At 41.9% G+C, this 22,454-nt stretch overlaps 1 protein-coding gene across 1 annotated transcript; it reads left to right on the top strand.

The window, feature by feature from the left end:
* The first annotated feature begins 1,521 nt into the window (after positions 1 to 1,521).
* Positions 1,522 to 20,315, top strand: gpr139 (G protein-coupled receptor 139). Its single transcript, XM_006791455.3, has 2 exons — positions 1,522 to 2,007; positions 19,297 to 20,315. The coding sequence occupies exons 1-2, from the start codon at positions 1,863 to 1,865 to the stop codon at positions 20,307 to 20,309; spliced, it is 1,158 nt and encodes a 385-aa protein (XP_006791518.2). The 5' UTR covers positions 1,522 to 1,862; the 3' UTR covers positions 20,310 to 20,315.
* Positions 20,316 to 22,454: the final 2,139 nt, after the last annotated feature.

Raw genomic sequence — 22,454 nt, 5'->3', positions numbered from 1 at the left:
TTAACAAGTGTTGATAGAAGAAAAAATTAAATATATATTTGCTGATATTGTTTACTGAATCTAAAGAGCTGTTTGTTCTTACCTTTCTGTTCCATTAGAATGATTATGGGTCATTGTGAGTCTTTTTTTCTTTTCTTTTATTAAACGAAGAACTTTAGCGTTTCTAAGCTCGAGGCTATTGTTTAAAATTTCCACCTGAATAAAATGTAAATCAATAACAGTTGCAGAACGGCAGAATGTGGACTGAATGGAAAAGAGAGACGCTTTAAAAATTTTAAACAAATCTTTTTGTACTGGTGCAATTAGAAAAACTCCAACAACTATTGATAATAACTTGCCTTTTCAGCGTGGCAGATCAGAGGGTAAACTAACAACCCAGTTTTTTAACCTCCTGAAATTCTCAACTCTGACAAATTTGATGTGTCAAAAACACAGCTCAACAATCCTCGTGTCTTTTTAATCTCAGCATTTCAAAGGCTCCTCTTTCGTGAGTCTGCCATGCTTGGCAACATTTGAAAAATAGTTACAGGTCGTTACAGTGGTTTCTTTTCTTTTTTTTTAAGCCTAGAACAGCTTACATGAAATTACTCATTGCTGCTCTCTTTCTGAAACTCAAGAGCAATTTATTAAATGGTCCAACACTTATCTGTAATATTGTAGCAAAGAGTTTCAGCTACATCGCAATCAGTGGGATGGAGAAAACAGTCTACTATATCTGAGAAATCTGAGAAATAAACACATCATTTTACACACCAAACAGCCAGTGGATCATTTGTAATAACTGACAGATTAATAGAAAATGAAAATAACAGGCAGCTGCAGACCTGCTGTCACACCAACTGATGAACCAGAAATTGGAATCTGTCTTAAGGTGGGATATTTGAGTTTTTAAGTGTCAGCCTAGAGTTCATTAGCACATTTTAGCTGGAGATTCAAACTGTTCACACTGCATTAGAATTAGACTGTGCAGCCAATCCCAACCCCCATTTCCCACCACACACACACACACACACACACCTACATGCACACACAAGTCTGGTCATATGTAATTATACTCTGTGTGACATTCAGGATGTGCAAATTGGCTTGTGGATCTAAAGACATTTTAAAGACTAATGGACCCAGCTTGTGATCTGTCCCCTAACTCGATATGCAATCAGAAAGCCACCAAGCAATGAAGAGACACACTGACAGAAAACAAACACAATGACAAGGGCAAATGCACTATGTCCTTTTCCACAGTTGACTTAACCCCCCATTTATCTTTTCTCGTCTATCACATCTGGCTCCCCATCAGTTTTATGATCTCTTTATGTTCTCTGCCCTCAAACCCCTATTTCTCTCCTTAAGCATCCTCCCCTCATCCCGCTTGCTGCCTCCACTCTCAGTCTCCGTCTCTCCCTCCCTCTCTTTCTGCCCTTTCTCTTTCCCTCTTCTTTGCCCTCCCTCTCTCCTCCTCCCCGCTGCGCTCCCGACTCGCTCTCATTCCCCTCGCTCACACACTCAGGCAGCATCCTCCCCTCTCCACTTCTACCTTCACACTCACCTCTTCACGCCTCCCTCTCAGCTCCTCTCGCCACCTTCCTTTTTCCGTCACCTACTAACACATATCATCCCTCGCATCTCCCCCGTCTGCTGCCTATCTCGCTGTCCTCCATCTCTTCCCATTCCTCCCTCCTTCTCACTCACTCACTCACTCAACCTTGCGGTCTTGCCAAACGCACACGTACACACACTCATGCTGATTGGCACCCAAGGACAGAGCACCCTCTCCCCAAAACCGGCATCCAGGCGGTTCGATCTCGTGGCCAGCACGCTTCTTGACACTGAGCTCAGCTGAGGAAGAGGACCAGGAAGAGGCCATGGAGCACAGCCACTTCCCTGTTTTTTCCCCAAACGGGAGCACCTGGAGCACAGGGCAGAATCCCTCTGAGGCTGCCCAGGGATGCCCTCTCGGACCACTACCCGTCATCTACTATAGTGTCCTGCTCTGTCTTGGCCTACCAGGTAAGAGACGTGCACATGAGTGTATTCTTTCACCTGCATGCCTTATTCTGTGTTAATTTGCTCACGTTTTTTGATGACAGTCTGGCTTTGGTGGCGTGCAGTGTTGCATCTTGATTTGTTGTGCACTTACCTGCAGGACTAAGTGAGTGTGTCATGCACAGCTGCTCCCGAGTGTCACTTCATGCACACATACTGTTGATTCATCAGCCTGACCTTGTGGCCAACACTTGTGCGTGCACATGCACTAAGCATGTATGTGTCTGTGCTTGTGTCCATTTGGAGTTTCTTATGCTTTTGCTTCTTACTTGGAAAGATTCAGGATAATAGGGAGGTACATACTGATAAGTGAAATTACTCTCTTCCAATATTTCCCAGACATTTGATCTCAAACTAAGAGATGACATCTTTTTTATTAATCTGGAGCTGGCATATGTATGTTTGCATGACAAATTGTGGGACTCGTGGGTTGACCTCTGGGATGAGTGTGTATGTGTGTGTTACATGTCTCTTCTCTATGACCTGAATTAATGACACCCCCTTCTCGTGTCTATACCATTGAATGATTAGTCCATTCACAGACACTGTCAGACCCATTTACTGTCTCCATCCCAATGCGTGATCTATGAGCACTGACCTAGTCTCACACAGGGAGGCAAAGTGAGGTGTGTGTGTGTGTGTGTGTGTGTAACAGAGACAGACTGAGACACAGACAGAAAACCTGGAGGTCAGATGAAAGAGGAAAAGTGCTGAAGCCTAATAAGAGATTAGGTGAAGACCCAGTGGACTGTCTGCTTTTACCCAAAAACTGAACTCAATCTGTGATTAAAGAGTGTAAAACATAATTCGGAGGTTACACTAATTAACCTCAATTTTATGATCTGATTTATTGGGAGTTCTTACGTGGATTCACTTTGGTGAACAGCAGCACTGACTTCTGATGCCTTATTCATGCTAATCCTCGCGATTAACACATCTTCTTTAGCGCCGAACCTCTTTCCTAGATAAAGATTGGGAGTGAGATGTTATCAACAAGCTAAGCTGTGCTGGTTCAAAACAGATCTGCATTGCAAAGTGAAAAGCTCTCGCGTGCCAAGACTGCAGTCGCTCCAGAGATTTGCTGTCTTGTAAAAGTAAAAGTCGTTCTTTCTGATCAAACCTCGCTTAATTGTTTCCCCTGGATGGCAGAGCAAGCAATTTACTTAGCTGTCGTTTTCTGCCGAAATTGTATTTGATTCTGCTGCTGAGTCGTCTTTACAAATTGGATTGAAGCTGGTTGTTTAATCACTGAGTAACAATAACCTGAGAGTGTAAGGCAATCCTACAACAGTCGTCTGAATTAATGGCTGAGTTGAGTGCAGCGTGCTGATACTTTGCGGCAGCAGGTTCGACTTATTCAATCATTATGACACAGCTCGTTCCACTCAAGCTGAATCATGAATGTTTCATGAGCGCAGCATGTGTGAGTAGTAGCAGCGTGACCCGCAGAACCACACATATTAGACACATAGGAAGGAAAGGAGGCTGTTAATTTGATCGGCAGCCAGTGATTCATTAGTTAACTGAAATGAGGTTTTAGCGAGGCAGCATCGCGTCCGTGCAGACAGACTTTGACCTGCAGTGCGGCGGGCAGACAGGGGTCACAGGAAGGCGGGAAGAAGGCGATAAGAAAAGGGATTACGCAAGTGGAGCGGCCGGGAAAAATTACTGTGACCTATAGTGAAATGATGAACAAAAAGCAGATGAATTGGGAGCGAGTCAAAAAAAAAATGGAAGATGCGGACACCCAGAAGAAGAAGAAAAGTGGAGTTAAGAGAGAAAGATCAGAGCACTAATAGAGAGGGAGAGATTAATAACAGCCGAGCTGGCTGAAGTAGCACCTCTGAGCCCCGACTCGGGGTGCTACAGACGACAGAGCTGAAACGAATTGCCACATTTTTAATTAATCGCTAACCCGCTCTCTTTCGTTCTCCACTAACTACAGCACACTGCTTGAGACAGAGCAGACGTGTGGTGGCATAGCATGCAGTACAATGAAGGCGTAGTTTCTCTGGCTCTTCCTTTGACATGATGGAATTACAGAGGTGAAGTACAGCATGTCTCAGAGCGTTCGCCGGTGAGACACAAATTGTGGAGTGGGAAGCCATCAGCTAATGAACAATGCTGTGTGACAAGTGGGTCCTCGAGAGAGGGTCCCCCTAATGTCTGGGCCAACACAGCCCAGCATTTCTCAAACACAATTTGTTGTTTATGGAGCTGTTTACTGACCTGTACCTACACATTTGAAATCCTACTTCCCCTGGTGATTCATCAGCCTTTTCTGCAAACAGAAGCCATTTTGCTTCTGCATCTGAATTAAACACGCAAAACGCGTTAATGAAATGCCTGCGCCCCGAGATAATGCAGTAGGGCACAAAGCCGCTAAGGAGATTAAATTAAACTCTATTGCCTCCAATAATTAACAATTAAAATTTCATTTAATTAGTCGTAAAAGATCATTTTACCAAAACAAGCAGAGTGTTTGGGCTTGAATGATGACAATCCAGTGAACTCATGATACACTGTCCCCGTTGAGATAAAGCTATTCTTCACATCGGCCCATTATACTCCATACAAGACAGTCACATACAACACAGCACAGCATCTGCGTATCTATGTAACAGTAAGTGTTCTTGGTTTTCAAATATTTTGGTAGCCAATAAGGCCTGATTTAGACTTCTCCGGCGAATCGGTGCAGAGCCTACGATGTAACCTATGTAAGTCTTAGTGCTGTGCAAGTTTTGGTATCGAGCAGATACCAAGTAAAAACAGGGACAGTATTGCTGATACCATTACTGATATCAGTATCTGTAATAGTAGATCAGGCAGATCAGTGTGTCTCGACTTATGAGATGAATCATTATTTGCAGTTTGCAAATTCTGAACACACATTTAAAAAACCACTAAATCACTATGATTTTTACTTTATACAGTGTATAGTTAACACAACAAAACACAGCTTTTCATGTATTTTGAATCAATTTTTTGGGAGTGTTAGAATATAAACGTGCCTGTCTATAAAGCACTCTAGACCAACTTCTGTTATTTAAATGTGCTTTAAGCTATAAAAGAAATAAACATAGACAATTATATTTTTTCCCCCCAATTTTCATTAACAATATATTTTTATTTAAGTTCATTGGGCTGAATACTGAAATTAGAAAACAAAACCAAAGTATCAATCCAATACCAGCACCAACTTTTAACAAGTAGCCGACATCGTTGCCAGCATTTATGTTTGTTCTGGTGCATTATGTATTTATTACTGTGTGGTCATCGCCGACAGAAGCAAATAAAATACTGAGACTTTTTTTTTTCGTCTTGGGTTTTGACAACAATCTCTCTCCAGGTATGTGCTGATATTTTTGAGTCCTTATACTCATTATATTAGATTATTATTCCTTATATGGAGATGGTGATTGTTATTCTCTAACGGATACATTTTTAAAAAATGCAATGAAAGAGTAAATGCACAGGAGGTGCTCATCAGGTTATGCCATAGGTTACAGTATAAGGTTTCAGAGAGGTTTTAGGAAGGAATTAGAAGAAAGTCAGCATAAGAACTAAGGGTCTGCACAAGACACGTAAAGATTATTCTGAATTGCGACTTGCGCCATGCCACTTAAAAATATAGAGTTGGAAATTAGCACAGCAGGTCTCCTTTGCACGCTTGAGTAAAGCATCTTAAAATGGTTGTGATGTTCAGTAGCTGAAAATATGTTCTGGTAGAGCAATTCAACTCCTAGTCTGCAACTCCTGTCAAAGAATGTAGCACATTTTTGACCTTGGGAAGACTGAGACTGTTATCTCAGTAAAAATGCTCTTTTTGATGCTTTACTTTCAACATTGTGGGAAAAGAGAATCACATGTGTTGTTTTCAGTCGCTTGCTGTAAAGCTCCCATGGGATTCCTCCCTGACTCCCTGTGCATAAACATATTTGTGCTCACATTTCTGCATGGTACCTCGCCGCTCCTCGCCGCTCCTCACAAGTGTGAGTGTGTTCAGGTGTCTCCTCCCACTCACACTCTTGCATCCACCCAGGGGGGGAAAGGTTGGGAAGGTTGAGCACTAACAACCCCTGCCTCCATGTTGCAGTGTAAGGGGCCGGTGTCAGCCGCTGTTTAGGATAATGAAGAGATGGACCCCCATCGATTTTCAGTTTGAGCTATTGATCTGTCAATATGCACCAGCAGCGGGACGTCTGTAGTGGGTTGGTAACTTGTTGATAAAAATCCAATCACTCTAAAGATGTTTTTTGATAATGGGTGGGGCATGCAAAGGAAATGGATGTGAGGGTATATCCTGAAGCATGAGCAGATTTCAAGTACTGATTTACGAAAGCAGAGAAAGATAGGGGGAGAGTGAGAGAGCTTGTCATGGGAGAGATGGGCCAGAGATGGCGCGGGAGAACACAGGAGGCTAGAGAGGAGGGAGGTGTTGCTTGAGGCAATAAATCAGAGATGTGCTGTGACAGAACTGACTTTATTTGACCAGTGGGCAGCAAAATGCTGTCACGGCTGCAGAGAATACAGCAAACTCAGTATGTGTAAGTCGTTTGGATTCTTTGGACAGCAGTAACATATAAATCTATGGCTAATTAGATGACTTTTAATGCTTAACACTCCTGATCTTCTATCTGTTTCCCCTTCTTCCCTCCTCACATCTATTATCAAATGTGCTCCTTTTCTTTCTTTTCACACATCACACTCAATTACACGTGCTACATTTTCTTTAGGTGAACATTACAATTGCTGATTTAGTTTACTAATCCTTAAAAAAATGAATAGCAGGTCTTTGTCATGCAGTGCACAATACCTGCACCTCATCACCAGCGGCAGCCTTCGCCTTGATGTGAGGACAGTCGTGCCCAAACCTTGACTCACTGTGGCCTGTCTGTAAAATGAATGGCTGTTAAGGTGAGCAGGCAGCAAAGCACTGCAGTCGCATCAATACCATTAGCAGCACATAGGGAGAGGGCTTATTTTCTCTTAATATGCCCATTAAACTTAAATATTCAGTTTTAGTACACATCTCCGTCTCCCCTTCTCTGATTTTTCTCATTTTTAGCTTTATGTTATTGAATTTATTTCTCCTTTGGGCTTCTTCTGAAATCCTCTGTTAACACTCACCTCACACATCAGGAATCAGGTTGACTGTCACTGCATTTAAATCCCATACTGAATGCAAATGAATGCTTTGTAAAAAAGAAAACCATCATTTTTTATCTTCCCTGTGTGCTTTTCACTGCTTTGTAGTGGGGACGCACCCCTGTTTTTTGGTTTGGAGAAATTAAGGAATCACCACCCTTCATGTCCAGTCTGACACTTAGAGATAGACAAAAGGGAAATGCTGGTCATCAGGAACAAAGTGCCGTGACCTTTGAAGCAAGCTTTTGATATTCACCCACTCTCCGTCTCTCGCCTCGCTTCCTTTCCTCCTGCCGCCCGTCCTCGATACCTGTCTGTCTGTCTGTCTCTGTCCCTGCTCACTCACCTGCCACCTTCCTCAGATCACACTTTACCCTATTCTTATTAGCCTCCGGAAAAGCCATTACAGCTTAACCTCGATTTCCTCCAAGATTATAAAGGGGAGAAAAATTCCCTAATTGCAATGATGCAATGCTTCTCTTTTTTTAGATCATAATTTCCGTTTTACAATATTGTTTCTGCTTTACATGGGGCCCGTGAGAAAACTTGATGACAGTTGCATAAGAACGTGTCAGTCTCTCTGTGTCTATGTTATACTTGCTGTTGTGAGGGGTTAAACTGTGCTGTGTCATTTGTCGACAGCCCGGCTGAACACGTCCCTTTAGTCGTGGGATGAGTCAGCCTCGTTACACACCTCAGGGAGCACACTCTGCCTTCCCTTTTCCCGCTAAATAACGTCAATGGCCCTGTCCCTCGTTATATTAGGGGCACAGCGGGGGGAGCTGAGACATGCATAAAGGCACACAGATCACCAAAGTAGTCACCCGTGCAAACACACACAATCAAAAGTAGACAGACACAGAACAGCCGATTATTCGTCCAACAGGTTATTCTAATCTCTTCTTGGCTGGAGATGCTTATTTTTTTCTCCCACAAAGAAAAAAAAGGAAAGGATGGTGAATGGTTTTCTGTCGCATGTGCCTTTCTGTGCGTGCACGGTGTACCTCTCTGCACCTCGGCTTCCCCTGTTCCTGCTGAGACAAGCCCCGCATGTGCCACTCCATACCACCTGAATGCAGAGCAGATCTACCCCCGCTCCAGAGACGACGGAAAGAGCAGGAGTCAATTGAAATGAATAGGCAACCCAGTGCAGGGTGGCTCAGGCTAAATGGAAATGTCAAGCTCTCAACAGATCCCCTTTGTTTGTTTGTAGAGTGCCCTGCCTCGCTGGGGAGCCCAAACAGAATAATGCCCAGCCTGTGACAGTCAACACCTCACTGTTTCCATTTTATGTCACTCCCCCTCTGTTCAGCAGTATGTACACAGAGAGGAAAACGGATGGGCAGAGGTACAATAGAGAACGTGAGGCAATGGATTGAAGGTGACGTCCATTATGTGTTTGATTTGTAATGGATCTCCATCTGGAAGACAGCACAAAGTTAGCAATAAACTTTTCCCATAAAAATGCAGTGATAAGACAAACTAATTCATCCATCCATCCATCCATCCTCTTCTGCTTATCCTTATCACAGACAGACAACCAATGACACTCATGTTCACACTTAACCTAACCCCACTATTCTATTCTACTCAAATCTATTTACAGTGTTGGGAAGGTTATTTTTAAAATCTATTCCACTACAGATTACAGAATACTTGTAACGTATTCTGTTAAGTTACTTAATGTGAGTAAAGTATTCTGAATACTTTGGATTACTTAATATATTGTCACACTTTTTACAACTACATGAATGTACTATTGCTGTGTGATTTATTACTATGACTGAAGCTTACTCGCCATACCAATACCAACTAGATTTTTGAATCTCAATATAAAATGAGTAACAGTAGGGTGGACATTTGGTAAGGCTGCACTTTTTGCAGTGATCTCGTATAGAAAACTAATTGTGTATCAGTAATATGTTTTCTTTCTGTCTGCTTTCAGAAGTGCACATGATTATCTGCAGCTAGCAGGTTGTTAATGCTATCCATCAAGACTAACAGTCTGCTGTCTATGAACTAACCCCAGCTAACACCAGCTAACAATGTTAGGTTGGTGGCGAGTAGCCTTCAGTAATAGTAATAAATCACACAGCAATAGTAGATCGAGATACTGAAGTGGCACATAACCCAGGTAGCTACCACAACTAAAACAAGTTAGTTGCAGTAGGCTAACGTTAGTTTTTTTTAAAAAAACTTACTAGCAGATGTTTCTTTAGGTTGGAGGTGGAGTCTTTTGATGCTGAGAGCAGCTTAGTTGCTGGCAAACAGAGTTTGCATTGCACGGTCAGATTTCGCCCATCCTTTTCTTCTTTAAATGTGAAGTGGTGTCAGAATTTCCAAGTAAGAAATGCATTCCTGCCCGTGCACTGCTGGCTCTGTTGTGGTGGCTTCAGGTCCATTGTGTAACTGACGCCACCAACAGGACGCTTACATTAAAGCCTCTTATTGTGTGTTTTGTTTGGGTTTCCACCACCGTGGAATTACCAAAATTAGAGAGAGACATACTGTGTGAAACAAGAAAAGACCGCCGTGTAATCCATTTATTTCAACAAAGTAACTGTATTCTAATTATCACCTATTTAAACAGTAACTGAGATGGATACAGTTACTCATATTTAGTTTTTTAAATACATAAATACATGTATTCTGTTACTCCCCAACACTGTCCATTTATATAGGGCCAAATCACAACAGTTGCCTTAAGGTGCTTTATTTTGTGAGACCCTAAAATAATAATAATAATAATAAAAATCCAAAATTAGTTTAAAAAAATAATAATGTGAAAGGAGCATATATTTTTCAAATAGGGATTTTTTTTATTTATTTACAATATCTCTGGTGCTGTCAACAGAAAAATAGAACCAAAACTGTGAAGAAATATTGGCCAATCGAAAGCCGCAAACAATAGTATGGCACACAGTGTGACCTCAGAAAAAGAGACGAACACTTTAGACGTTGCAGAACAAAATCTCGGTTTTCCCTGTTCACATATAAACGCATGTAAATTATTACCATGGCAGGAATTCTTTCGAAAACTCAGTTTTCAGTGATCCAAAATGCTGTTCATGTTCCCCAAACACGTAGAATAGACGCTATGTTTACCAAAATACCTGTATAATACCCTAAAATACCCATCAAGTCAAGTCGAGTAGTGGAAAAGAGGCTATAGTGTTGAAAAATGAAGCAAGCTGCATGCACCAAAAATTGCAGTTCATAGAATCACCACTTGAGGCTCTAGGAGCGAACCAGTCCCCATAAACACCAATCAAAATGTCCAGCTTCACCGAAGTAAAAATAGAGTATTTATATTTCAATTCAATTTTATTTATATCACAACAAAAGTCGCCTCAAGGCGCTTTATACTGTACAGTAGATCGCACAATAATAGATATAGAGAAAAACCTAACAATCATATGACCCCCTATGAGCAAGCACTTTGGCGACAGTGGGAAGGAAAAACTCCCTTTTAACAGGAAGAAACCTCCAGCAGAACCAGGCTCAGGGAGGGGCGGGGCCATCTGCTGCGACTGGTTGGGGTGAGAGAAGGAAAACAGGATAAAGACATGTTGTGGAAGAGAGACAGATATTAATAACAGATATGATTCGATGCAGAGAGGTCTATTAATACATAGTGAGTGAGAAAGGTGACTGGAAAGGAAAAACTCAATGCATCATGGGAATCCCCGGCAGCCTACGTCTATTGCAGCATAACTAAGGGAGGATTCAGGGTCACCTGATCCAGCCCTAACTATATGCTTTAGCAAAAAGGAAAGTTTTAAGCCTAATCTTAAAAGTAGAGATAGTGTCTGTCTCCCGAATCCAAACTGGAAGCTGGTTCCACAGAAAAGGGGCCTGAAAACTGAAGGCTCTCCCTCCCATTCTACTTTTAAATACTCTAGGAACAAGAAGTAAGCCTGCAGTGCTCTAATAGGGTGATATGGTACTACAAGGTCATTAAGATAAGATGGGGCCTGATTATTTAAGACCTTGTATGTGAGGAGCAGGATTTTGAATTCAATTCTAGATTTAACAGGAAGCCAATGAAGGGAAGCCAAAACAGGAGAAATATGCTCTCTCTTTCTAGTCCCTGTCAGTACTCTTGCTGCAGCATTTTGGATTAACTGAAGGCTTTTCAGTGAGTTTTTAGGACATCCTGATAATAATGAATTACAGTCGTCCAGCCTGGAAGTAATAAATGCATGAACTAGTTTTTCAGCATCACTCTGAGACAGGATATTTCTAATTTTAGAGATGTTGCGCAAATGGAAGAAAGCAGTCTTACATATTTGTTTAATATGTGTGTTGAAGGACATATCCTGGTCAAAAATGACTCCAAGGTTTCACAGTAAAAGAAAAAAACTGTTTTGGTGTCTATAGAGGTTTTACAGACACATCGCTAACCACATCATGCTATCTCATTCATTTATTTGATTGCATGACAATCATGGTGACAGTATAAGGTCAGGTAGATAAGGCCCCAGTCACACAGGTGTGTGTTGTGATAGAAGCAATCTGCAAATTCAGAAAATGTGTTGTAGAGTTTGTTCTAGTGTTAACGAGACAGTAGGGAGTACATGAGTTAAGGGGAAAGCCTGTGATTTGATGAGCATGGCATTCGCAGTCGTCTGCCGCCATGTTGTATTTACACTCTGGTAACAATACGTTCAAGAGTAATAGCTTATATGGCGCGAATGTTGTGGGAATGTTGTGTGAACATTAAATGAGCTATTTGAGTTATGCTGCAAGTTATCCTTCAGCCGTGTTTTGTGTTTTCTTTAAGTTATTGTTATAATTATTTTGAATTATTGCGTTTTTTGCTTTTGAAAGTTTGCATTCTGTAACTATTTGTAGAATGCTTGGTTTAATGTGACTCGTACTGTGTGTATAGGTTGAGTGAATGAATGGTAGCCCAGAAATAAATGAGCAAGACGCTAACTTCGGTGTCCTCTCTTTTAATCCACAGTTTTTTATAATTGGCTACGCAGTGCTCTCTAGCCTGTGTGCCACTTGATGCTGGTCCACATTTCCCCTAGGTCTGGTAGCATCAAGTGGGAAAAAAAGACCAATCATTTCCCAGTGACTGATGACAGTCCCCAGGAAATGGATTGCTTAAGCCCCAGTTACACAGGTCTACAGATTGGTCAGTGACTCCCTGGCAACCACCAGTCGCTAAGGAAAAATCGTGCATTCCTTGACTGCTTCATGAAAACATCCTTGTGATTGCTTTGCTCGGTAGCAGATTCCTGATGTTCCCCATAGTTTGCATGGAACACACTGATTAAAAACACTCACCAGCTGCTGTCTGGTTAAATTGCAGGATTAACATTATACATTACTACAGGTGTGGCTGTTTGGAGTGACAGGGGGCTGTGACTAAAGAGTTCATTATTCACACTGTTGTCACCTTCACAAATGGCAGCACAAGAGCACAAGCCAGACTTCAGTGTTGTTTTTTCCAGGTCATGCAACTCTCAATTTTTGTAACCTTGCAGTAGTGGTAGGTTGAAGACAGGAGTGGATTTTTTTTTTTTGCCATTTGAATGATACTGTATTAGCGCAAAAGCTCAGAAATTACCAGATATTATAACTTGAAAAAAAAAAATTTCTGGTGAAAACTTTGAAAACAACTCAATGATTTCTTTGCTTCCAATTCCCATTTTTTCAATTCCTATATCAGCTCAGATATGGAGGTTTTGTCTGAGTCATGAGGCCTATCGCTAAGGAAAATACTGTCTGGCAAGCCCTCAGCACCACTGTAATGGCGATGGACTCACAGCGATGGTTAACAGTGCTACTAATGCAGTCATCTTAAGCCGTTAGCTGTTGTCAGTTGAAGTATGGGTAACTAAACTGGACCTGTTGACCATGTTTGTGATATTAGTGATTTCTGAAGCGTTTTGAATAAATTATCTGACCAGTAATATAGCTTGCTGTATAGTACAGCCCAGTGAGTGAAATTTTGAGTCCTCATACAGTTATGGATGCAGATTACTAATGTCCTCTCATCCAAATAAAGCCATTTCTGAGTTGGAAAAAAGATGATGTGATGACCGTAATAATAAAGTAAAAGTACTTAAGAGTCATGTGACTAGACAAGTACAAAAGACAATGTTACACTGAGTAAGGAAGCAAAACAAAAAGCAATTAGCCTACATATAAATGAAATGATGGCATCACTAAGTATACTTTTATGTCAGTATGACCCCAGTGACATCTCCTAGACCCTGAGCCTTGTTGGCTTGTTAACCTAAAGTAAAATTTATCTGATCATTAATCCCAACCCACATGTATTCAAAATGCTATGAATGACAAAAAAATATAGCAAAGCCATACATTTAAGAAGCCAGAAGAAGGACATGACATTTTTCCTTCAGACAGTAACTCAGTTAGCCGATTACCAAGATCCAAATGTTTTTTTTGGTCTAAAAATCAATGCGCTGACTTTGACTTAATGTCCTGCAAACAGCAACGACACTGTGCTCAGTAACTGGGAGCAATCAACCAAACTTGACCCCCGTTACCCAAATCAACTGCCAACAGTCAAATAAAAAGAAAATCAAGGGTTTTTTGTTATTAAAGTTTTGTCAAATCAAAGGGAAAAGATTAAAACACCTTCACATGACACAAAATCGCTATACTGCCTCTCATTTGGGGTTAATATAAATCTCATAGCACAAACGATTAAGTACCACATCTCTTACTGTTTGATTTGACTTGTGTAATCTGGACTGATCTACCAAAATTAAAATCAAAAACAACAACAAGCAGCTCTAAACTCAAAGAATCGATGACACAGTCAGACAAGATTTAAGACGAAAGCAACTCAGCTATGGAGAGGATAGTGAGCTGTGCAATTGTGACGTGACTGATATGTGTTAAGTTGTTGGGTGTTGTGAGCAGCTTTGACGTCTCATTTGTGGTTATTGATAGATTGTTAATGAATTGGTGCCTCCCTAATGATCTGTGTGTTTTTTATGCACATTTGTGGAGCCGCACATGTATTTGTATGTGCGTTTGTGTCGTCTTCTGCACATCCTCTGCACAACTTTAGTCGTTATCCAGAGCTGGCTTTGTAATTTCTAATCAGTTGACAGTGGCAGAGGCTGTGAAGTGTGATGTACCAGACTTCAAGCTGCCATATTTAATCCAATCCCAGATCTTTTACTGCAGAGGGAGGCACAAGGATCACAGAACACACACACACACAGACACACTGTGTGGACTGTGACTGCCACTGAGTGCTTTGATGTCCGTGAAGCTGTTGTGTAAAGTGTAATGTTTACGTGTCTCCGGCAGGTTTGACTTAAAGAGGGTTATGCAGCAACAGCAAAGCACACATGCAATGTTGTGTGTATTTTTATTGTTAGTTAGGTTATTGAACTAATAGAGCATGAAATAGAAATCTCTGGATAAACTGGAAACAAGTGACTCAAAACGTGTCTCTGAATTTCACACTGCACTTACGTTCCTATGAGGACAAAAAAAGGTTCAAATGCATTAAATAAATGGCTGCCTTCACTGAATATTATCAGAACAGAAGGTAAGACTTTACTTGAAGTGCCTTGAATGTTTTCTTTGACCTCAGCTACAGCAGTGCAGGTTGAACAAGGCATGAAACCCCGGCTGTACAGTAACCTAATCTTTGGTAATGTCATGTTATCATAACATTGATGTCTCAAACCATTTTGGTATTAGTTTAAAATAACATAAATGACCTAAAAACACTCACTGACATCGACCATAAACATCAAAAAAGCCTCATCCCATGGCTCAGGGTGACACCCCTTCAAATAAAGTGGTAGCAAACAGAATTCACGGATCATCGCTTTCAAGGAAAAATAACGTTTATTTTCAAAATGTCAGCATCAGCGTTTCAGGAAGATAGATAACCTTGGTTATGAAAGTTGATAGCCAGAGTCCATTAAAGGTATCCTGAGCATTATGCAGTACAGTTTTTAGGAGAAAGTCCATTTTTCACTTAGAAACCCATTTAGTTGATAAGCAGCCCTACTGATGCTTGCAATCTATTCTTCTAGTGTGTAGTTGGTGGCACTGGTGTATTTAAAAACAACAACAACAAAAAAAACACAGGTAGCAATGCACCAATTAAGCAAGCAGAAGATAACTGTTAGCAAACTAATACTGAAAAATGTGTAGAAATAAACAGTAAATATTTCAAGAGAAATGCATTGAGCCGGTTGAGAAGACCTCAAGAATATCACAAATTTGTTTTGCATTGAGTTTAAGTCAGATTTGTTGAAGTAAGTTTACAGATCACGAAGAATTACACTATTTGATGCCTGAAAGAAAAAGCAAGAGAAAACCTAAAGCTCACATTGTATCGTGATGAACAAAAAATTCAAGCGAAAACTTTTTACTGACATACATTGTGTAGTCTATTAAAAACAATGGCGTAGCAGTGAAAGTCATGATCCTCATCCCTTTGAGGGTTGGATTAGCCACCCATCTATCTATATGCACAACATCTGGGCATGTCTCTGAGGTGATGATGGGTTGGGTCCTAGGGGGATCTCCTCCCAGTCCTGTATCTAATCTGTGGCACTATTCATCAGTGTCATTATAGGCTGTGTTGATGGTGAAATACACTGCACAAAAAAATTTAAGGTACACTTAAATCACAGTATAGCATCAATTCTGTTAACCTTCTGTAATATCTGCCTAGTCAGTCAACTAGCAGAGTGGATTCGTTTCAGATGCGTTGGTGCTAATTAAATTACCAACAGGTACAGTAGAGGGGCAACAATGAAACAACGGGAATGAAAAAACAAATAAGCGGAGGCCACTCCCATTTTTTCCCCCTTGTCATCTTTTCTGACTGTTTTTTCAATAGTTTTGTATTTGGCTAGGGTTAGTGTCACTGCTGGTTGCATGAGGCGATACCTGGTCCCTACAGAGCTTATGCAGGTAGTCCAACTCCACCAGAACGGCACATCAATAAATTCCGTTGCCAGAAGGTTTGCTGTGTCTCCCACCACACCAGTAGGCTAACCAAGCAATCAGAAACCGACTACATGAGAGTGGCCTGAGGGCCCTGTACTCATTGCCTGGCACCATGGAGCCCCATTGGCATTTGCCATAGAATACCAGGATGAAGAGATTAATTATAGACGTATGATTACGTGTAGTAGCTGATCTCAAAATGAGCTGTGCCATTACATCTACATTACATGCATGTTGTACAATTTGCTAAGCAATTTTAGTCAAGTGTCATTTTTCTTATACAGTGAAGATATAGCTTGCAAAGATTATTCATTCTTTGGTATTTACAAATAGCTGATTTTTCCATCTGACTATATAGAGAGATATAGTGACGATAAAAAGAACAACATGATGTGTGTTTTCATATATGAATGACGTGAAAAAGTTCCACAGACCTGGCAAAAACCATCCGTAGGGCAGGTTTTTTGTTAGTATGACATAAAATACAGATATAAACAACACACAAAGCCTAATTTTCGAAAGTAACACAGGATAAAATCTGAGTATGAATTATGCCCAAAACAAAAGGATCCAAGAACACTCCTCCAAGACCCAGGCACCATGTCAGATCTACAAACACGTAGCATCCCAGAAGGTCTCATTTGAATTCAGCTTTGATCAATACCTTTGAGGTTAGGCGCTACACCAGCACATGGAGGCCACCTCACAGAAGTAACAAAAAATAAGTGGAAGCATAGGTCCCCAATTAGATTTTATTAGACAAACAGGATTGAGCAGTTAATCAATTAAACGATGTGTACTGAACTGTCAAATTAAGTACCCTCCTTCCTCGCACTCATGGTGATGAAATGTTTTCAATTTTAAAATGTACCAGCAATGCTGATGATTCATTTCACTGATTTTAGTCTTTGTCTCAGTCTTTACTTCCACTCATATTACAGAGTAAGCCAAGCATGCATTTTGTGTGCTGTGCCCTCGAAGTTTGGGAAGGGTTTGAGTGAGGCCTATAAACCTTGCTGACGTGATGGGACTATCTTGGGAGCAATGTGCAATTTGCACTGATTGGAGAAATGGGATGTGCAGGTCCACGTGAGAGCCAGAAAGCTGTGCTGGTGCCTCTCAGATGCACAGCAGTCAGACTAAATGCAGTCGTGAGCTAAATCACATTCAGGCCTTTTTGCACTCCATCTTGGGTATTTACCTGTAAAACAAATGCGTAATAAATCAGCTGGGTGAGAAACTTGGCAGGCTGGATGAGAAGTTATTATGGAGCTTGTTGGGCACATGGAATAAAAATCGAAAACAGAGGCAAATGGAGAGATGGGGTGCCCTTGTGCTTTGTTTTAGGACCGAAATTGCCAGCAGCAGGATGGCACATAGCAGTGAACTCAGCAAATTGCCAAGCCTGCGATGCTGCACGCTGCCCTCCTGTTTTTTTTTGTGGGTTCGCTCTTTATTGCAGATAACAATTTGGCCAAAGGCACAGGCAGGTGCTGCTGGAATCACACAGCAGGTGTAGATGAAGGGGATCAATAAACCAGAGAAGGTTTACAGAATAGGAGCTGTTTGAACATGGAAAATACTGTCTGGGAATAATGACAGAATTGAATATTTTTGTATAGTGTGGACTGAAACTGCAAGAAAATGTCACAGGGCACAGAGTTCACTCGGCATGCTTTTACACCTGCTTTTAGGTGGTGCTGTTGATGTGCTTTCTTTTTTGCTCAGTTTAAATTTTCTAGCCTCCTAATTTTGGTGTCTGCTTTTTGTGTTGAGCTTGTGTTAGCACCTACCTGTCTGCAGTATCTCTATTGCTATCAACTCCTAGTGATGGGATTTCCGGCTCTTTTTAGAGAACCGGCTCTTTCGGCTCGGCTCATTAAAAAGCGCCGGCTGTTTCGGCTCCGGACCGGCTCTTCAGGTTGTTTTGTTGCTTTAATTAATTTATTATTAACAATAATATAAAATTATGCACAAAAGGAATTACTAATGTAAAAAAAGTGGTGCTATTTATATATGTTTATATATAAATATATGCGGTGGCCCCTAGAGACAAAGCATGTACAAACTCCAAAACACATTTCTAGCTTTAACTGAACTTCCAAAACAGAGCTACCTAGATCACTTAAATAACACAATTGAAAGCATATGTGTATGGTTGTCAAGCACTCATATATATTCAAATAATTTTTAAAAAAAAGTTCATTTACCTGTTACTACCACACACCAAATCCGGTTGTTGGTACTTCCTGGCTTGTGTAGCCACTAGGTAACAAAAGCTCAACACTGCGCCCTAGCATCCTGGAGCACTTCTGTTGTCTTTTGTATGTGTTTTGGAGTTTTTACGTGTTTTGAAGTTTGTACGGCTTTGTCTCTAGGGGCCACCATAAATATACTTTTATTTATTCACTCCACATAAAATGTAATAAATAAATCATATAATACAAACCCAATTATTCACATTTCAACTTTTAACTATTTAAATTTTCAGCTTTTTCCTTTTAAACCAATTTAAAGTGAAACAACACAAAACACTGCAAACCACAACACAATTAAATATAAATTAAAATATGAAAACAAAAACAACATGAATATTCTCTGTCATATGGACCTGCATGAATAAACTTTCTGAATCCTTTATCATCCGCAACTGAAAATAGTTGTGGATGATTACTATACCTTTCTAATGTGATGTTGTTGTCCCTGGCTCTCTTTCTCTCTCTCTCGCTCTGTTCCTGTGCTACTGCAATTGTAACTATCGCCCCTCTTCCCAGTGCAAAGCACAACGCTCGCGTGCGGAGTGAAGCAGAAAAAAGTGTGAGAGAGAGGGTGCCAGAAAGAAAAAAAAAAAACACGGATAAGGAGCCGGCTCGCATCGTTCACGCCAAACATCCGGCTCAAAGAGCCGTTTCGTTCGCGACCGACACATCACTTATCAACTCCCTCTCTGTTGCTGTCTTGTTTATTGCTGGCGCTTTCAATTATCTGCTCACTAACACTCTTTCTCTGTTTTCTCCCCTGCCCTAACCCATGCCCATACCTTTTCCCGATCTCATCATACTTTTTCCTTCCTCATCATTTCCCTATTTCCTCTATCTTCTTTCAATCACCTGTCCGCATCCCCCTCCCACCTCCTCCTAGCTAACATCCTGACCGTGGTAATCCTGTCCCAGCTGGTGCTGCGTCGTCAGAAGTCCTCCTACAATTATCTCCTGGCTCTGGCCGCCGCCGACATCCTCGTTCTGTTCCTCATTGTTTTTGTTGACTTTATATTGGAGGATTTTATTTTGGCAGCGCCGCTGCCTCCGTCATTAAATAACGCAGTTCAGGTGCTGGAGTTTTCCTCCATCCACACCTCCATCTGGATCACCGTGCCTCTTACCATTGATCGTTACATCGCTGTTTGTCACCCTCTGCGCTACCACACGGTCTCCTACCCAGCCCGCACACGCAGAGTGATATTCGCGGTCTACGTTGGATGCTTGGTCTCTGCAGCTCCCTACTACTGGTGGCCTGAGTTTTGGCACAGCCTTCCTGGACTGGGTAGTAGTGATCGAGGAGGGGGCGGAAGAGAAGGAGGAGGAGGAGGAGAAGAGGGCGACAAAAGAACGGTGGCCCAGCACGTCCTTGTGTGGGCCCACTGTGCCACCGTGTACCTCTTACCCTGCACGGTCTTCTTCTCCCTTAATGCCGTCATTGTGCGTAAGCTGCGCAGACGCCGTAGCTGTTTCCGTCTGCGTGGTTATTCAACCGGCAAGACCACCGCCATCCTCCTCGCCATCACCTCCATTTTTGCTGTTCTGTGGGCGCCGCGCACCCTCGTGATCCTCTACCACTTCTACTCGTCTCCCCCGGCATCACACACTGCCAGCCGTCTGCTCCACGTACTCACGGATCTGGCAAACATGCTAGCACTGCTCAACACCGGGATCAACTTCTTCCTCTACTGCTTCATCAGCAAGCGTTTCCGGAGCATGGCGGCCAATGTGCTGCGAGCCTTGGTCCACTGCCGGAAGCAGCCGCCGCCATTCTACGCCAGCCACAACTTCTCCATCACAAGCAGTCCCTGGATCTCACCAGCCAACTCCCACTGCATCAAGATGCTGGTGTACCAGTATGACAAAAATGGGAAGCCCATCTGCATTTCCTCTTGAGCTCTTAGCCACGAGTTGCTTCCCCTACCCTCAATCACTGGAGGGGTGGGGCAGCGGGTGTATTCAGGCTTGTCTCGATGGTGACCAGCTTTGCCTGTATCTTTTAAGGCCTGAAAATGTCAAAACACCTAGTGAGCAAACGGTTCAACTACCTTTGAGCAAAGCAAGGTGGAAAAACAACCAGCAAGGCTTCTGATGTTCAAAAAAGTATTCACAAAGCAGCGACCAGCACTGAATAGATGTTGATGGTTTCCTTCATGCAAAAAAAATAAATCTACTGTAAGTAACTGATGGCTGTAGACTGATAAAAAGACATCACGACCATCTAGCACTCAGTATGAGCCACCATTTGTAACATAAACTGACAAAACTATAAAAACAAGTCCTCTGTGGGGCGTCAAAGTTACTGCACGCTGCCGATGAAGAGCTTCGAACAGCTGTGTCTTTTGCTGCTGGGAGTCATTTCCAAAAGGCAAAGTTCCAGTAAGAGTGTGGGCACTAAACATCTCACCTCAAGGGGTGAATCATTCAGGCAGAGCCACTGACAGTGTGCCCACTGCCCCATGGTCCTCACGCTCATTCTCAAGCAATGTAAAACAGCGCTGTCATTTCCAGTTTAACACGCAGAAGAGTCTCAACGGCATGCTAAGTAGGGCTTTCATAAAACGAGCAGCCCTCCCAGACTTTTCCTTGCGTGTGCTGAGTTCACCCTAGCAGTGCAGGTCACCTCCACGTCGCCACTCGCTGTGGAAGATCAAGTCATCCAACGTCCAAGCTCGCAGACTGTTGTAGGCTGAATAGGCACTCTGCTTATTGTTGGTAAACTATTTATGTGATGGTAGATATGACTGTTATTGTAGCTTTGCAAAAAAAAACAAAAAAAAAGATTTTAAAAAAATATGACTTGGAGTTGGTGTGGTGCCAAGGTGACATTTTATGTAGTAATCCCTTCTCCAGTATTAGGATGAGGAAATTTCTGCTGTAAGTAGATAGTCCTCTTTAACTATTAATGGTCCTTGGTGACTTACTGTTAGCCATTAACCGGAAGAATATAATGAATGTAGCTGAACATCTCTTTAACCCTTTATCTTTGTAAGAGACAGAGAAAGAGAGGAAGATAGAGAGGACAGAAAAAGCTGCTCCATTTGTTTGTTTGGGGGGGGTTTTGCCCTCCATCCAAAGTTTTTTTGTTTTTTTGCTCCCATGATGCAGCAGTGAATTTGGTCTCAAGCCCAAGGTGACACAGCTCTGCTCTGCTCTTTCTGCTGCTGGGCAATGGCACTTCTGTAACATTTTATACAGAAATATAGTCACGTACATCAACTCTGTCTCAGTATTGCCTGGTAACAAACCATAAATGAGAACACACACATACACACACACACACAAACCCTGTACTGTATTGCCCACAGACGGAGCGCACTGAGATCAATGCACATCCATTCTGCAGACACCTTGGGGCATTAGAAGTGTTTATCTATCTAGTGAGAATGGAGCTGTGCCAAAGGGCAGATTTCTGTTAATACCTGGGATGACACACCTCACGTCTTTCTTTCTGTAAGGCTTTAAATCAGATGAATGTGAGGTGTGTCTGTCATAGCTGATAAAGTCGTGCCCTCCAAACTCTTGTTCGACACTGTCTGAGACACTTCAGGGCGTAACTGCCTGCATGTCGTTTCTTTGCTTGCACTTTAGAAGCCATGAGAGCAAAAACCGACTGCTAACAATCCTAAAACACAGTGATTAAGTATATATATATATATATATTAGGAGTGCAACAAAACTTGCATCGCTATTGAACCGTTCGATACAGTGCTTTCGGTTCGGTACGCATATGTATCGAACAATACAATTTTTTTTAAATTTATTTTATCAACTTTTCTTCTGACGATGCTGTCTATGTTGAGCGCTCAGTGAATCTGGTTTCGACTACTCCGCCTAGGCTGCACTGTCAAGTGCAGATCCACTGACTGCAGCGCAAGCTAGCAAGACAGAAGCTAAGCTCGTTGCAAGATGGCAACTGCCTCAACGCTACCCGAAATTGAACCTCTCCCACCCTCATTCAGATCTGGCGTTTGGAACTATCTTGGTTTTCATGTGAAGTACGACCCTGATGGTAAGCGCCATGGACAAAAGTAAAACAGT

This window comes from Neolamprologus brichardi, chromosome 4, assembly GCF_056152115.1.
Source record: "Neolamprologus brichardi isolate AB-2024 chromosome 4, ASM5615211v1, whole genome shotgun sequence".
Lineage (NCBI taxonomy): Eukaryota > Metazoa > Chordata > Actinopteri > Cichliformes > Cichlidae > Neolamprologus > Neolamprologus brichardi.
The sequence above is the reverse complement of the archived record's forward strand: the minus strand, read 5'-3'. Positions and strand labels throughout refer to the sequence as shown.

Coding starts and splice junctions, on each gene's coding strand:
- gpr139 (XM_006791455.3), top strand. CDS start 1,863: ATGGAGCACAGCCACTTCCCTGTTTTTTCCCCAAACGGGAGCACCTGG. Junction 2,008..19,296: donor GCTCTGTCTTGGCCTACCAG/GTAAGAGACGTG, acceptor ACCTCCTCCTAG/CTAACATCCTGACCGTGGTA.